This window comes from Cydia fagiglandana, chromosome 22 (genome assembly GCF_963556715.1).
Source record: "Cydia fagiglandana chromosome 22, ilCydFagi1.1, whole genome shotgun sequence".
In the NCBI taxonomy this organism is placed as follows: Eukaryota; Metazoa; Arthropoda; class Insecta; order Lepidoptera; family Tortricidae; genus Cydia; species Cydia fagiglandana.
In genome coordinates, this window is record NC_085953.1 from 4784354 (window position 1) to 4802812 (window position 18459).

General features: G+C 36.7%; 1 protein-coding gene across 1 annotated transcript in view; it reads left to right on the top strand.

The window, feature by feature from the left end:
- Window positions 1-650: 650 nt before the first annotated feature.
- The window catches only part of LOC134675628 (ankyrin-3-like), a 69166-nt gene continuing 51357 nt past the window's right edge, over window positions 651-18459 (top strand). Inside the window, exon 1 of the mRNA XM_063533957.1 lies at window positions 651-1438. Coding sequence (XP_063390027.1) covers window positions 1409-1438 — 30 coding nt within the window. The 5' untranslated portion in view covers window positions 651-1408. The remainder of the gene's footprint in view (window positions 1439-18459) is intronic.

Genomic DNA, 18459 nt, shown 5'->3' on the forward strand with positions numbered 1-18459 from the left:
ACTTTATAAATGCTTCCGCTAAATTTCTTTCTACATATAGAACGAAAACTCTAATATGCGTTTTAAAAACGTCCGGTTCCTTGAGTGGTGCTATATAGAGCTATATAGAGTTTACATTGTACCTATTATGTACAGTCAGCAGCAGTTCCAAATTACCTTGACACGCTCTTATTCTCCTAACAATAAAGTCGCGTCAAGATCATTTTGTACACCTCGCCCGCTTAGCAACTTCTGTGCTGCTGACTGTAGGTACATAAGTTGAGTGATAAATGCCATATTTAATCAAGCAAGGTTTTGCGCTTCATGTTATCTATTAAGATACCAAAATAAAAATATTACCTCTTTCTAGTATGTACATATCTTAAAATTATATTGATGTATATTTTGCTTTTTTGGATTAAGATGGAATAGTTTATGTTCAGGTCAATGACTCAAACACACTATTGGCGATTTCCTAGAAATAATTATGTTTTTAATCTTATGCAATTCGTACACATAAAATCAGTCCTACATATAAATTCAGTAGGTATTGTCATCTGTACAATAATAATTATAAATTCTGTTTTTTTTATACTCAATTTTTCTTTATTTCCAACATTAATATAAAGAAAATGAATGCATGGCAATATTATATTAAACTGCATTATATTCATCAGATTATGACCAATAACGAAATGTCGCGAATCTGTTCCAAGCGCTTTGTGGGACCGACAGCCCGTCTGACATTTCCTACCATCTGAGAGTTCTGCATTATCGATTGTGTTTGTGAATACATTCATCCCGACCAGATAAACTTGACCCGCGACAATCAGAGCTAACACCCCATTTGTTTCGACAAATACAAAGGAGACGCGAGGCTGGGGAGCTCTTGGTATACTGGCAGGGATAATAGCATACACGCATATCACGCACACAATAAAGCGCCCTCGCGCAGCCGCACTACCGCCCTACCCCACCCTACTCACTTGTCGTCGAAAGCCGGCTAAATTCTTGTACACCCCCGCAACCTAAAGCAACAACCCGCTTCGAAAAGCGGAATTTGCGTGTAAAAATAACGTTAAAAATAACCTTAATCCTGCTAATGTCAATACTGCTTACGGCTTTCACTGTTGCTTAGTGTTTTTTTCTAATTACCGAGTTATATAAGTTAGTTTTAAGTGTGGAAATGAAACTTAATTCGGGGAACTAAAATGGCGGCCCGCTAGGCGTCGTATTTCGAATTTGGAATTGGACTTTTTTAAATATGGTAGTGAGAACTTTCGCATAGCGCTCGTGCAAGGACATTGGAAAATCGATAGCGTAGGCTATGTCGGTTTAGTCGGGGTGGTAGGTAGGTTCTACGCTGTCACTAAGAGGCTGCTGCCGATGTCAGAAGAAGAGGAAGACTAGACTAGCCAGCATCGAAGCCATGACGACGGAGACGGCGACGCCTACCCAGGTACTATCGGGTGCAGCGACGGTTGAGCATTTCTCAACGAAAATCGCTTGCACCCAAAACTTTAAAACGTCACGCCTTTTTATATTACAAGTATTACAACCAATCACAGTCGTGCCTTAAGTATATTGCATCGATATTGTTTTTGGGTTCTTACCTGACCAACCCAAACATGTGTTGACCATCGTTATCAGTTGCATTTTAAAGGGCATTCTATGTTAGAAAGATTACACATCTGGTGCCCGTAAAACAATTGTGCGACCAAGAATACGTGGAAACTTTTTTTAATAGCCATAATGTTTGTCCAGAATTGTTAAATTTTGCGCACTTTGCGTGCAGAGACCGTGCGGCGTCTTAACTTAACATCTGCCCGCTTGAACGAATCTTAAATTGTTTAACGACCCTTACTTTTTTGGGCACGTATTTAACCGGTCAACTAATTAATCGGATTTCAGTAGCTTAAAAAATAGAAATAGGTACTAAAATGAATACCTACTTTGGCAACAAAAGCGTTAAAATATTTCAATATGAGCAAGCTACCAATTATTTATTTGGCAACTGAATTATTATGACTCGCGCACGAAGGATTCCTTACCATTGCGCAAAAAACGGCAAACAAGTCACGTTTGTTGTATGGGATACCCCACTTAAATATTTATTATAAAAGTAGTTAAGTATATTTTATTCTAACCTATATTATAATATAAATTAAACACATCAATAGTATTATTTATTGATCTTTGTTGAACTCGTCAAGCACTCAACTTTTTTGAGACTTAGATAAAACAAACGTGTCTAGAAAAAAGGAAAGTCGTCAAGAGATTTAATTTTACAACCGAAACTGCGAGGTAAGGAATTTGAGTTGGGTCATTAGAATGCATTCAATTTTAAGTGTTACTAGCCAGATGTTTCTTGGTGATTTACTTATAAAAAAAGCTACTCCTTTCGATTTCATATCCGTTGCAAATTGTACCGTATTGTTAGGCACGTTACGTTTATATTGAAATTTTAGAGTTACTGGTCAAAAATCTTGGACTGTTCCCATTGGTGGATAATGTAAATAAGTGACCGCGTCTAGGGTGCATTTGAAAACGAACTGTAGCATGCTCAACCGTCGCTGCACCCGATAGTACGTTTGCCGCATTTTATGTCAAGGACAAGTTTGGACAAGTTGTCGGGTTATATAATGGCCGGGTTCGGTCTGAAACTTAATCTTTTGTCTAGTTACATTATTGATGAAAGGCCGGTCATGATATGCCGAAATTTGTATTGTATTTTTTGCAAACATCATTTTGTTGCTAAGGCAAGGCAGGAGCTGTTCAAACGTTTGAGCACCTACATGAAACCTGCGAAACAAAAGAAAATGAAAGTCAATGTTGAAATATACTGCCGTATTCGAACTTCAAGATATTCACAAGAGACGACACGTACTAGATCCATTCTAAATACGTTATAGTTTAGATATCAACTAGTTCTCTTTTGCAGCGCAATTCGGGCAACCAATGTCACTTTTACGTTAGATAGAGTAAGAGATCTATTAGATGTGAATTAGATCTCTAAGTCATATCCTGTGGAAATCGTTCAAGAGTATCTCCAGAATCGCGCAAATGTCAAATTTGACAGGTTAGATCTTAAACATATCGTTGTCGTAACTTGGTGATGTCTAAAAGATGTCTATTTCATAATCCGAATCGGGCCCATAACCTTTTATTTCTTAATCTCTGGTCTACACCTGAAGAATAAACATAACTAAAAAAAAAAAGAATCAAAATTTCTCCATTTGTTGAACTTACCCCAACATACCATTAAAAAGCTGACAAACGGCCAGATTCGAACTATAAGATACGTCGGTTAATAGGTCTAGAAATGATATGGATTAGATATGTCAGTGTCAAATGTGACGTTTCTTCAAAAAAATACGTCACTTTTGACACTGACATATCTAATCCATATCGTTTATAGATCTATTTTGACATAGGTATTTTAAAATTCGAATCGGGCAGAAAGTTCCTAATCATATTAAATTTATTAAGACCGGGTCACTCACAGATTTTAAGTCGAAAAATGCTCGACATGTTTCACTCCGTGCCGAGGAGTGTCATTATCGATACGGAGTGAAACATGTCGAGCGTTTTTCGACTTAAAATCTGTGAGTGACCCGTTCTTAATATATTTAATATGTCTGTGTCTCGAAGTTTTGTTATTAAAGTTCCTAATCCAATTTTATCGTGTCTACCTATATCTATATCTATTGTTATAAGATGTGATACAATGCTGACAAAGGCCTGATAATGGCTACGGTGAAAAGCCGGATGAAATTTTAATAAAGTTCTATTTTCGTCTAGACTTGACAAGTTAACTTAACCTTGAATATGATTAATGTCGTAGTTGTAACTTAACGCTGAAATGTTACGGGTAAATGTAACGAAAAAGGGTTTTCCCGTTTTTTTTTTTTCGCATATAATACCTAATGGAGAACCGGGGGAGAGGGCTTTGCCCAGCAGTGGGACACAAATAGGCTAAGAAAAAAAAAAACATAAGACACATTATTTATTGTATCCGAATTAGCAGAAGCACCCCTGCGATGTCTTCATTTCATTCATTCATTCATTTCTTTATTTGCATTCGACGTTTAAAAAAAACACACTAAGTAGTACAGTACATAAAACCCCTTGGGGTATGGAAAAAGATAAAATTAAATTAATATTTCGAGAACAGTCATGTCAATAATTATATCAGTTAAGGTGGATGTCTAGGGATGGGATGCCGATTATCAGCCAAAAGATGGCGTCACTGTGCACGAATTGTGGATTTTCACTATTTCTCCCAAAATACAAAGTTTCATAAGATGTGTTGATATGTGCGAAAACTATAAAAAATACTACATCTAAATCGAGACATGTTCAACTCAACATTGTCTCATTTCGTTATTACCGGAATCCAACTGCAAAATATTGCAATTTCTTGCATTCACGCACACTTACGTACTTAAAGTCACCTTAAAGTCAGTGTCAAATGTCAGCACATTCGTAATGTTACAGTAAAGTAACCTAGAGGGCGCAGCGGATGAAATGTTTATTGTTGAAAAAAGATTGGAAATTAAATAATAAATTCTTGTTTGAGCAACGATTAAGAATTACAACGCATTCAGAAGCAACTAATGTTTTCGACCATCAAATGTCATGTGCTCGTGGCACCCGTAGCCTCTATTTTGAAAAAAATCAGATTGTAGCTAAGATACATGGTTCAAACCCCGACAATGCCAGTTTTTTTTTATTTTATAATTTTAGCATTCTCTTTTGAATTATTTTAAGCGTATGTTATTCTTCGAAACTAAACTTACGTGAGTAAAATATTTTCAGTATTTTAATTATTTTTTAATAATATTATGGGAAGATTTATAAAAGTATTTTTATTTTCCGATTTCAAAGGATATAAATAATGATTAAAATAATTAAAAAAAAGTCATGCATGAGGCTAATTAGGATCGCAGAATAGGTATATAAGAAAGAAGTCAACTATCGACGAAGTATAGCTGGTCAAGCAGATCTTGTCAGTAGAAAAAGGCGGCAAATTTGAAAAATGTAGGCGCGAAGGGATATCGTTCATAGAACATTTGAATTTCGCGCCTTTTTAGGGTTCCGTACCCAAAGGGTAAAACGGGACCCTATTACTAAGACTTCGCTGTCCGTCCGTCCGTCCGTCCGTCCGTCTGTCACCAGGCTGTATCTCACGAACCGTGATAGCTAGACAGTTGAAATTTTCACAGATGATGTATTTCTGTTGCCGCTATAACAACAAATACTAAAAACAGAATAAAATAAAGATTTAAATGGGGCTCCCATACAACAAACGTGATTTTTGACCAAAGTTAAGCAACGTCGGGAGTGGTCAGTACTTGGATGGGTGACCGTTTTTTTTTTTGCTTTTTTTTTTGTTTTTTTTGCATTATGGTACGGAACCCTTCGTGCGCGAGTCCGACTCGCACTTGCCCGGTTTTTTTACTGACAAGATTTGCTTGACCAGGTATAAAATAAGTTTCCAAAATTTTATTGAAATGATATACCTACATGAAATAATCAAATACAACACATTTACTTAAAATAACTTTTAAAATAAGGCATATAAAATTTCCAAAAAGATGAAACAAAATAAATAAATAAATACAAAAAGAAATGAGTCTTTGTTCGTGGTTTGAACCCTGTCATGCTGTTCAACTTGTTAGACTTATACTCAGTAGCTAAAAGCCACTAGACCATTTGACCATAGTAGACCCGGGCGAAAAATGCCTTCTTATTTAAGTAACCCATTACTGTCAAAAATATCAAGTTTGAATTGATTTGAAATATAATTTTTCATTGTCGAGTTATTGACATCCAAACGTTGCGAGCATGTTGTACTTTAAACCACTTGGCAACGTCGCACGGGGAATTCTTCTGAAAATGTATGTCCTTTTATATTTTGATATTTATGGATATATGAGGATTCTTCTACTTATGTTGCAAATTGATTAAATTATCGAGAGAAAAATGCTAATGCAAAGAAAACAAGAAATATCCGTTTCATTTCTCATGCTATTGATTCGGTTAAATTGTGTTCTAATGTATGGGGAAGACAAACTAATTATAGCCAGCCTTTTATGAATGTAGTATGATACCATAGGGTATGGTGCTTTACGCACACTAGCGTCCCTTCCCCTCCCCCTGACGCAACCCCCCCTTTTTGCATGAAATATGTCCCGGTACACAGTTTTTTACATTTTTAGAGGAAAGAATATATTTTAGGAAAAAAGTGTCAATGAAAGAAATAATCGTTAATAAATTCTTAATAAAAAAGGTCATATTCATTTTTTTTATATCATGCACCTAATTCATGTATTAGCTTGTCAAAATTCGAAATAACATAGTTTTTACTTAGGGTTCGAAACTCATTTATTATACACGGTGTAACATGAGGAAACCGAATAATTTTAACAGCGTATTCCTGATCACATTTAGAGACAAAAATGTCCTATAAACTTTTTTGAAATTCGCCTAGTTTCAGAGTTAATACCAATAAAAAAAAAACAAGTTTCTATTGTTACATCCAATCCGCATTGGGCTAGCGTGGGGACTATAGCCCAAGCCCTCTCGCGCATGAGAGGAGGCCTGTGCTCAGCAGTGGGACGTATATAGGCTGAAATGATGATGATTGTTACATAGTTCAAAACGCCTTTTTGATGGCGATGTTGTTACTATGGGATTTAGTCTAAATATCCTTATTGATATGTCAAAAAGTGACAATTAAGTAACACGTTGCAAAAACTATGTTTACCGAAAAAAAAGTAAAAATCCATGTTAACTGACAAGTTTACCAATAACATTTACTTTTTATGTACATACATATATACTCAAAAAATTAAAAAATTGCGGCCAAGTGCGAGTCGGACTCGCGTTCCAAGGATTCCGTATATTACACAATTTTTAACAATGTATTTTTTATTTTATTTATTTATTTATTTAGATATTTAATTCAGGGAACAAGGCCCATATTACAAATACCTTACAGACTAACATACATATGTATTTTATAAACTTAAAACTAAACATTATTTATGCGAAACGTGAGTGAAATCTTTAAAAAATCCGTAGGAGTCGGATCAAAAACTGTAATTAAGTCCGACTCACGCTTGACTGTACATTTCTAATAGGTTTTCCTGTCATCATAGACCTATTTTATGTATTTTTTCAAAATTTTAAACCTAGTAGTTTCGGAGATAAAGGGGGAGGGGGGAATAGTCATTTTTTGCCTATTTTCTTGAATAACTTCTAAAGTGTTTATTCGAAAATTATAAAAAATATATATTTGAGATCCTTACAATAAGCTCTTTCATTTGATATGTAACATGATATAGTTTGAAATTTTTTATTTTTTAATTTTTTCATTTACCCCCCAAAAGTGGCCCCCATGTTTAAAATTCATTTGTTTACAAACTTACATATGTGTACCAGATTACAACTTGATTGGTCCAGTAGTTCCGGAGAAAATCGGCTGTGACAGACGGACAGACAGACAGACGCACGAGTGATCCTATAAGGGTTCCGTTTTTTCCTTTTGAAGTACGGAACCCTAAAAACAATAAAAAAAATTGTTTTCGGCGAAATTGACCTAAACTCATACAAACATTTTTTCCTTCTTTTAATTTGACCTCAGAAATAAAATCTTTCGCATTTCTTGAGAACACCTTGTATAATAAGTGTTATAAAATGAATATATAACCTTTTTTACTAAGAATTTAATAAGGAACTATTTCTTTCATTGACACTTTTATCCTAAAATGTATACATGAGGTCAAAAAAAGGAAAAGATGTAATATGTGTTTAGGTCAATTTCGCCAAAAAAAAAATTTTTTTTGGTTTTTTTTTTAATTTTATGAATGAATTTGTATATAAAAATTGTCACTTAAAATGGTTTTTTTTTTCGTAAAACTTAGTTTTTGTAAAGTGTTACTTGTCACTTTTTGACATATCAATAAGGATATTTAGACTAAATCCCATAGTAGCAACATCGCCATCAAAAAGGCGTTTTGAACTATGTAACAATAGAAACTTGTTTTTTTTTTATTGGTATTAACTCTGAAACTAGGCGAATTTCCAAAAAGTTTATAGGACATTTTTGTCTCTAAATGTGATCAGGAATACGCTGCTAAAATTATTCAGTTTCCTCATGTTACACCGTGTATAATAAATGAGTTTCGAACCCTAAGTAAAAACTATGTTATTTCGAATTTTGACAAGCTAATACATGAATTAGGTGCATGATATAAAAAAAATGAATATGACCTTTTTTATTAAGAATTTATTAAGGATTATTTCTTTCATTGACACTTTTTTTCCTAAAATGTATACTTTCCTCAAAAAATGTAAAAAACTGTGAACCGGGACATATTTCATGCAAAAAGGGTGGGTTGCGTCAGGGGGAGGGGAAGGGACGCTAGTGTGCGTAAAGCACCATACCCTAAGGTATCATACTACATTCATAAAAGGCTGGCTATAATTAGTTTTTCAAAAAGCACAATTTGACCGAATATATGAAAGAGGGTCATTGTTGTTGTAAAAGGTGTGCAGGAAATGATACGTTTCTGCACTAGAGCAGTTTAGGTTCCAATTACAAGTACGATTTTATTATTCTTTTTACAATAAGCAATTGAAATTTGGGTATAAATGGATTTGTTATACAATTTCCATTCTGATATTTGACTACCCATTCCATAAATTACTTTTGGCCAAATTGTTAATTGAAAATACCTACTCTCAAAAATACCTACTCTCAAAAATACCTACTATAAAAATGTATTTAAAAAAACACATGCATTTTACTTTCCTCGTATGCGAAATGAAAAGTAGAGTGTTTTAACTCGGGTGAAAGGCAGCATTTTTGAAAAAAAACCAGGCAAGTGCGAGTCGGACTCGCGCACGAAGGGTTCCGTACTATAATGCAAAAAAAAACAAAAAAAAAAGCAAAAAAAAAACGGTCACCCATCCAAGTACTGACCACTCCCGACGTTGCTTAACTTTGGTCAAAAATCACGTTTGTTGTATGGGAGCCCCAATTAAATCTTTATTTTATTCTGTTTTTAGTATTTGTTGTTATAGCGGCAACAGAAATACATCATCTGTGAAAATTTCAACTGTCTAGCTATCACGGTTCGTGAGATACAGCCTGGTGACAGACAGACGGACGGACAGCGAAGTCTTAGTAATAGGGTCCCGTTTTACCCTTTGGGTACGGAACCCTAAAAGTATCATCTACTAATGTTATTGTTATGCACAAGCAGAAGATATTATAGAATCTTGTTTATTTACAAGAAGATGACATTTTTCTCCACATACCTATAGTAACAGCACCAGTCATGGGACATTTAAGAAGAAATTTGGAGTATTTATGATATTTCCCTTATACATGTAACTGGTCTACCGCTTAGCGTGTTAAAAGATGAAAGTCCTATCCGTCTTTCATGTTTTAGGCGTGTTGTATCAAAGATATTGCAATGAGTTTCCACATACTTAACAAATTAAAACTATGTTTTTTTCTTCTCCAGTCATGGACACCAAAGCTCCAGTAATGGGCCCCCAGTAATGGACGTGGATCCAGTAATGGGCCCCCTATAATGGACATTGCTCTATCAGTATAAAATATTGAAATGGGGTATAAGTTATGGCAAAAAAATCAATTTTTGGTATAAGCTTTTATCGATGAATGTATTTTTCTTTCCACAGCCAATTATTATTGTATTAGATCCATCGAGACAATTCTAATATACCTAACACAATTAGTTAGGGTTTATTTCGATAAAATTCCCATGGCCACCTCCTGTCTCCATCATAAGATCAGGTCGATGTTATCATATATAATATTGCATTATCATCAGATTTGCATACTTAATTACGTACTTACAAAAAAATTCAATTGTATCGGAAATCGAAAAGTGGCTCAAATTCAGTTACCAAAATTTGACCCACACAAACTAACAGGGCAAGTTAAATAAAAGTTTGGAAAAACGATATTAATTTATGCGAAGTCCGAGAATACCTCCTGGTTGACGTATTTCGTAACTACATTTTACTTCTGTATTGTTTAAACATGAAATTATGCCATGGCAAGCATTATAATGTCAATTGTCCCATTATAGGAGGCATGCAGTTTTACAGCTCCTATAATGGGATTGGGCCAAATACCACTATTTTTTTTACATCTGTGGAGTCACAACATAGTGTGTTGTATACATTATCTCATGGTAAATGCAATTAACAAAACACATTCTAGTTTTCATCGAGTATTAATTAATTAAAATTTAATAAATTAACTCACCTCTCTTAGCGAAGTTGTTAAGAATTCGTAGTGGTATTTTTTTTCAGTGACACGACAACTTTTGGGTTGACGCCAATTTCTTAAAAAATAACCAAATTTAATGAAACTTTAAATTGAAACAGCTCTAAGACTCATATTTATGATAATATACAGACAGTGTTTATAAACTATTTTTAGATACTTATTTTAGAGGATTTGTGGTTTTTTGTCCCATAACTGGTTCCACGTCCATTATAGGGTCCACTACTATATATATTTTTGAGAAAAATATAGCTAGGTATTTTAGTTTAAAAATCATTGTTACAATAAATATAGGCTTTTCCAGAGAACATTTACCGAAACGAAAGCAGAATTCACAAGGGTTTTCGGTGGACGACCGTAACGCGAATGATTGTTTGGACTGACCTTTCTATAAATATATTAATGTATTTTATTGTGTAATAATCATAATAATTATTAAGTTATATTAAATCTGGGAATGAAATTATATCAGAAAGGAGATTCTTAAATGAGTAGGTATACTCGTAACATGCTTTGTGCATTAAATATACCTCCCTCTATTGAGTGAAAATAAAACAAAATACACAGGTAATCTGTGTTGCGGTTTTAAAGTGCCATCTGTTACACCTTTGACAAATTAAAAATGATTGCTTGTCAAATGAAGTCGCCATGTTAGAATTACACCGATACTATAAGCATCACTCACACAAACAAGCAATGAGGCAAAATTTTACCAATATTCAAAGGCTTTTTTCTTAATAATTTTAATCAAAATCTAGTATTTTTTTACGTTCTGCGAAGACAGAAATATATATACTACCCAAACATTACATATACAAGTGAAGAAACCCTATATAATAGGAGCTAGGGTGCCAAGAAAGTTGTATGAAAATCGAGCAAGGAGAACCACCTTAAATAAAAGACAAAGTGAAATAGAACATTAAAATAAAAACATGCGTCTTGCGATGACTTAGTTTACTTGTAGGGGCAGTGGCGGATTTGCCCTAACGCCAGGCGGCAAGATATTTAGGGGCAGCAAATTGTGACAAAAAATTCGCTGATGATAACAAGAAATAACTCAAAATGTAGTCAAAATGATGGGTGCTGAAAAAGGGGCTACAGGGCCTGGAGCCTAGGGCGGCAAAGACTGCAAATCCGCCACTGCGTAGGGGGCTTGCCTGTCTGATTGGAAAATCATAACGGGTTATTAAATTGTAAAAAGCTAATTAAACGAAATGCCAAAACCAAAAACCTTGGAATCCCAAGAACTTTCCTTAAAACAAAAAACATCTGAAAGAGACATGGTCCCAATAGAAATGTAAATAAATGTCACAGACATTTTGACTAATTACGTTTCTCCCCAATTCTCTCTCTCCAGTCTCTGTAGAGCTTAAAAGTACTGTCTTTTTACATTTAAAATACTTCTCTTTCACATTGGAACATCCAACCGAATCGCAGATCACCTTCCAATAATTGGCACACAGAGCAAGTAAGACAAGTGAAGCGTTGATAAGTGGGCTAGCGGTAAGAGCGTGCGACTTTCAATCCGGGGGTAGCGGATTCAAACCCCGGCTTGTCAGTCAAGTGTAAAAACATGGGTGCATATAACTTACTTACTCTAAAATATGTCCCGTAGTTCTTAATTCGCTGATATAAGAGCTATGTGTCATATTTTTGAATATGATGTACTTATTCACCTATATTTTTACAGTTGACTGTACTAAAAAGTTTTTGGGAACTTATGTGCTTATACGATACCTATATAATTCTATATTTACCAGTTGCTTTTTCGTGAAGGAAAACATCGTCAGTAAACCGGACTAATTTTAATAATGCTTGGTTTCCCCACTGGGTTGAAAGATCAGATGGCAATGGCAGTCACTTTCATAAAACTATTAGTGTAAGCAGCATAAGTGCTTACCTATTTGTTTCGTTTGTGTTATATTTTATATTCAATAATGTGGAGTCTACTAAGTTAGGTAGTCTATGAACCGAGCCTCCCAATATCTATATAGGCCGCATAATCGAATCAATTACGAAGGGAAACGAATTGTCTGCGAGAGTTCCGATATTCGGGAAATGAGAAAATTAAGGTCTTCTCTTAGACGTTTCTGCGCTGACTTCTGAACATTGTTACATTTCTATTCAATATTATTTAAGATATTTTAGTGCGAGAATAGTATTAAGGTGTATTGAGGGTTACCTTAATCCTAAGACCGGAGCTTCCGGAGCTTCGTTTTGATCATGCACCATATGATCACCGATCAGCCGTCGTAGAAAATGACATATCGGGCGCCTCGGTACGGGTACGGCCCGGTCTAGCGTGAGTCATCCTTAATTTGACAATGGCAAAAATCTATAAAGCCAAAAGCACTTACTCTTTAACAATACTTAAATGCTACCTATACTGCAACGCTTACCAAAACATCTTGCTTTCTAGTTTAGTAGTTATACCAAGATAAGTCTGCAACGATTTTGATAGCACACCTAGCGCAAGTGTTACACGTCACAATTTCATAGAAGATTGACGTTTGTAATAACACTTGCACTGCGCGTGTGCTATTAAAATCATTGCAGACTTATCTTGATCTAACTCTATATATCTAACTCGAGCAAGTGAAAGATTACAAATCAAATCCAAATGATTACTATTAAATATTTGTCTTTCAACATTATCAGTATTAAAAGTCAATATATACTTAAAAGTCAATTTTACTTTGCCACTCTTTCGGATAAAATGTTACGTTCTCATCAGGTTTTGAACAATAAAGAGAGTCTTTACGAGCTGGTGTTGTGAAAAACATTTCCTAGTTCCCAAACCTATTATCATTAACGATTTCCTCAAAGTTTTCTTTTAAGTATCCTAATTTCTTTGTGAGAACTTTATCTAAATGATAAATTATCAACATAACACAGTAAACAAACACCTATACATATTATGGGTAAAACTGACAGCCCCATGTGCAGAGCGTGCATGGACGAAGAGGAAACAACAAAAATATTCTCCTAGACTGTAAACAGGTAGAAGTATACAGGAACCAATACCTAGGGAATCCGTGCACACTGAAGGAGGCAGTTAGCAACCAAGACCTTGCTAGGTTTCGTGGAGGATCTGCGGTGGTTAGAGTACGAGCCGAGTTCCCTCGCACTTCTTTGAAGTTCATCGTCAGGTCCATCTCGCGACTTGAGACCTAACTGCTCATTCTAAAAAACCCATACAACATATTAGGGTTACCGCGTTTCACGCAAAATACGCACAGTTGATGCCATTTGCGGAAAATGCCCAGTAAAACTAACTTATTAACTGTCAAACCCAGTTATCGACCAATAAATTTCAATGTAATCGTGTCTCAAAACATGGTACTGCTGATTTATGTACCTAAATCAGCATTGCCGTAGGTACATAAAGCCAGTACGGATATGATGGTCGTTCTTGTCTACGTGACAGCGTGATAAAACGTTGTCTGTCACTTTCTATCCCGTGGTGTTAAAAAGTGACAGTTATTTTATCTCGTGGATAAATCCATCCATAATACGCCGGCAGGTTATATTAGGAACCGAGGTCTGTCGCAAAGCTAGACCCGGCCGAAAATTACCATCGCTTCAAGCGCCCGCGGCATTCTCAAGTCCATCCTAACTTGACCTGTAGACGCATGATAAATATGCTTTATCAGAAAATGGACTTAGACTGGTTTTTGGGTCGGTGAACGGTAGGAATGGACCCGCCTGGGTGGATCGATCGTGGGTTCGCCGGTGTTGCTATCCAGTTAGGCTAGCTTGCTAAAGTTATTTCCGCGCCAAGGAAGATAGTTTGTGGTCTGGAAATTATGAAAATAAGTATGTGCTTAGTTTATCATTAGTGCTTAGCTTTTTTGCTTTTTCATAGCTTGGAGTAGGTAATTCCACGATTTTTAATCATCTTAATTTTATTACTAGGTTTTCATTTTGTAACAAGAGTTTAATCAAGTTAATCTGCTGCTGCATAATATGTATGTTGCACCGCCTACAATTTCTCTGCGTTGCCCGAAGGTTGACTGGTAGAGAAGGCCTCATAGCATTAATTTTGTGCAATAAAGATTAAATAAATCTGGAGGTTTGGGCGGTTTTTGAGTTTTATGAATGGAATATCATTTTATATCCACCACTATAGGTAGTTTTTCGGTGAAAGAAATCAATAGGTACTCGTCAATGATGGTCCGCAGCCCACTTTTGAGCAGCTTGGAGACTGTACACCAATTTCTCTCGTGAGGTAGAGGTGCCCAGCACTGAGAGCTCTAGGGTCAAGGCGGAAACAGTGGCTCAGGTCGAACAGTGGTTCAGTCGCTCAAATATCGCCTCTCTCGTGTTAAAATTAGGTTGAGTGAGCCACTGTACCCGGCGTTTTCTACCGAGCCACTGTTTCCTCCTTGACCCTACAGGCTGAGCTTATTCTTATTATGTAACCTTAGTTACACAAAAATGGGATCGATGGAGGATGTAATTCGAAACAAGTCAGTGTTAAACCTCAACCTCAGCCCTTTCGCAATTTGCCGAGCCATTAGCCCGCCCTTGACTCGGATCGGGTGTCGCCTTCAATTATTGGTTTTATTTATCTACCGCGAGCAGCTGTTCTTAGAAACTGATATTAAGTATAAAGAAGGGAGACATTAAGAATATTTTTGCTACCATAGTCTGAAGGCCGGCTTTTCAAATTCAAATTCAAAATTATTTATTTCATGTGATTTACACACATAGCTATAGGTACACAACAATAAACATACAAGAATTACACATAAACACAACATAGTTATACACATTAAAATTGACAAATAGATATAATACAGTGGTAGTCAAACTCTTAATTTTTGCTATCACTGTATCACACTTGTAGGGGGATGGAGTCCCTCACAGTGGAGCATTATGGGACAGTCTGGTTTTTCCGCTATCACTCTCAAGATGGTGTTGGGACTGTCCCGCACCCGGCGCATCAGGGATGCGGCGCGCCCACGCAAGGTCGCTTGATAACAATCGACGCCCGCCTCAGCAAACATCCCAGCAGCATCTCAGCAGCTTTGAATGAACGATGCTAGTTGTAGATTGAGCTCCATGACATTTTCACTGAAGCAATGTGCGTATGATAGCTGTCACAGATAGATCATCACAGGCCTGTCCGTCTATTGTAGACGATTTATGATGCATCGCTGTTTAGACAACGGGTTTGGTGATGTGTGAGGGGCACGACCTCCCACATTTTTGGCAGAGAAAGCTCATGCCCGGCAAAAAAATTTTGATTAAACAGTTGTATACGATGATGAATTCTGTGGGGTTTTACGAGTAAATGATAGACCTCTGTTTTTAAGAAAAGAAATGCTCAGATACATGTATGGCGCGATTCGGGAAATAGATGAGAGATGCACTAGATAAGATATGTAACGTTCCACGGCGAAAGGTACCATTACCCCGACTGAATATTGGAGCGGCGTTAATAATAAGCGTAAGCGCCACAGCTGCCATGAAGTACCTTTTGCCGTGGAACGTCACATATTTTTACTATTTCATATCTAGTGAATGTCTAACAGCGCGATATCTTAAAGTTCAAATCGCGCCGGTAGTCTATATTACCCTAAAATAAATTCATCTGTTTTCCAAAAATTGTACTGTAACAGTATTCTCACAAGTAATCTATTGCAGACGATTTATGGTGTAACATACATTGGGCCCGATTCGGATTCTGAAATAGATATCTATTAGATATCTTTTAGACATCACCAAGATACGATAATGATATGTTTCAGATCTAACCTGTCAAATTTGACATTTGCGCGATTCTGGAGATACTCTTGAACGATTTCCACAGGATATGACTTAGAGATCCAATTCACATCTAATAGATACATTATCTTACTCTATCTAACATAAAAGTGACATTGGTTGCCCGAATTGCGCTGCAAAAGAGAACTAGTTGATATCTAAACTATAACGTATCTAGAATGGATCTAGTAAGTGTCGTCTCTTGTGAATATCTTGAAGTTCGAATACGCCAAATTAACCGCCTGGGACGGAATTAAGGAAACGCAGGGATGCCCAGCACCGGCATTACCTTCTCGGCTTCACTGCCTTATCCCACATATAGTAAAGATTAACATTAAAAACCTCCGACTAAATTAAAACAACGTCATCTAGTGAGTTGAAACTTATCGAAGCATTGTCTCGACAGACAACACTTTCGGTCCAGAGAACACTCAAATGGGTTCTAGGTTGGACGACTACACTGGACAGACATAAACAAATATCCACGTTCAACTTAAAACACCCCCTTTTTCCGCTGGGGTTTTTTTTCCTAGCTTATTTGAGTGTCCCACTGTTGGCAAAGGCTTCTCCCCTTAATTTCCACGACTCCCGATTTGGTGCTTCCTCCGGCCAGTTGTTCAGGAAGCTGTCCAGGTCATCTCGCCATCTCCGTTTGGGTCTACCGAGGCCACGTCCCTCTACCGGCATTCACTTGGTGGCTAAAGCTAGCACACCTCTCCGGATGCATGCGGTAGTCGTGACCGGCCCAATCCCATTTGAGCCTAGCGGTTTAAAAACTTTTTTCTCAAGGGTAAACCCAACTACAAAACCTGAATGTTATAATTAGGTCCAAGTTTTCCTCAAACATTCATCACTAACTTTTTCTTCGATCAGTATCGAAAAGCGATAAATAAGAGTTATTTATGCGATATATCACCGGCTTAGTTCCCACAATGCTCCATTTCTGACAGTTGTTGCGAGAAAAATCGGAGAAAATGGTACTTAGATAAATTATCCTTGATCAATACCTGCGGATTTGGAAATGTCCTTGCGTCTAAAATTAGTTTTATACGGGTTCTTTTTTGCCTTGAATATTTAAAATGCGCTTTATAGCGGAACTGAAATCGTTTTTTGCGTCATGTTTGGTTTTATGGGGTTTGTCCGGATTTGGTATGATTATAGCCACTAATCCTATAATAGTAGTGGCTAGTGGCGTTTTTAACGCAACCCTCGTTTCCATTGTCTAACCCCGATTTATGCATAACTGTACGGATATGATGGTCGTATATATCTACGTGACAGCGTGATAAAACGGTGTCCGTCTATTTCTATTCCGCAGAGTTAAAAAGTGACAGTTGTTTTTTCACGTGGATAAATGTGGATAAAGTTATACGAGCAGGCTAACGTACCATACTACTGAAGTGGAAATTATTTAATACCTATATACCATATCTCGAGATGATACAGTTTTCATATGTTTAATTAACTATGCCGACGATGGCATGGTTACGGACTTGGTCATTGTTAAGCCATTTAAGGTTTAAACTACTCTAGTTTAATACCTGGCGCTTTGAAATATACCCTAAAAGTCCGTGACTGACTGACGCCGAAAATAATATGACTCATATGACTGATAACAGTGATAACTTTAAATTAATTCACTAATAAGTAATTCGCATGTATGGTATATAGGAGATAGACTTCATCATGACCGACAAGAAATGGATATTCAGCGATGTCTCTGTGATCAACAGGGTAAAGACCGGTAGTGATCACCGAATCGTAAGAGGCTCACTGAATATCAATATTAAACTTGAAAGGTCCAGCCTGATGAAGTCTACGCTCCGACCTACTCGAGCCCATGTTCAAAACCCCGAAAGCTTTCAACTCGAGCTCTCTAACCGCTTTGCTTGCCTAGAGAACTTGGCTTCAGTGGACGAAATCAACGACGGGCTAGTGGAAACTGTCCACACAGTAGGGTCTAAGTTTTTTAGACCCCGCCGTAAAGATAGACCTCAGAAATTGACCGAGCAAACCTTAAACCTCATGGCTGAACGACGCTCGCTAAAGTTGCAGTCTCCCGATGACGCGAAGTCATATAGGCAACTCAATAGACGTATATCTAAGTCCTTATTAAAGAGACTATTGAGCGAAACCAAGGCTCCAAAGTGTTCGCAAAGGACAAGTCTATTGGGCAAAGCCAGCTGACGAAGCTGAAACGGGAAAATGGCAGCATAGCGTCGAGCAAAGCGGAGGTTTTAGGCGAGATCGAGAGGTTCTATGGACAGTTATACACTTCGATCGCAAAGCCCGTCGACAGCTTGGTAGGAGATCCAAGAGCCAAGCTGTCCCGACATTATACCGAAGATATCCCGGACATCAGTCTGTACGAGATTAGGATGGCC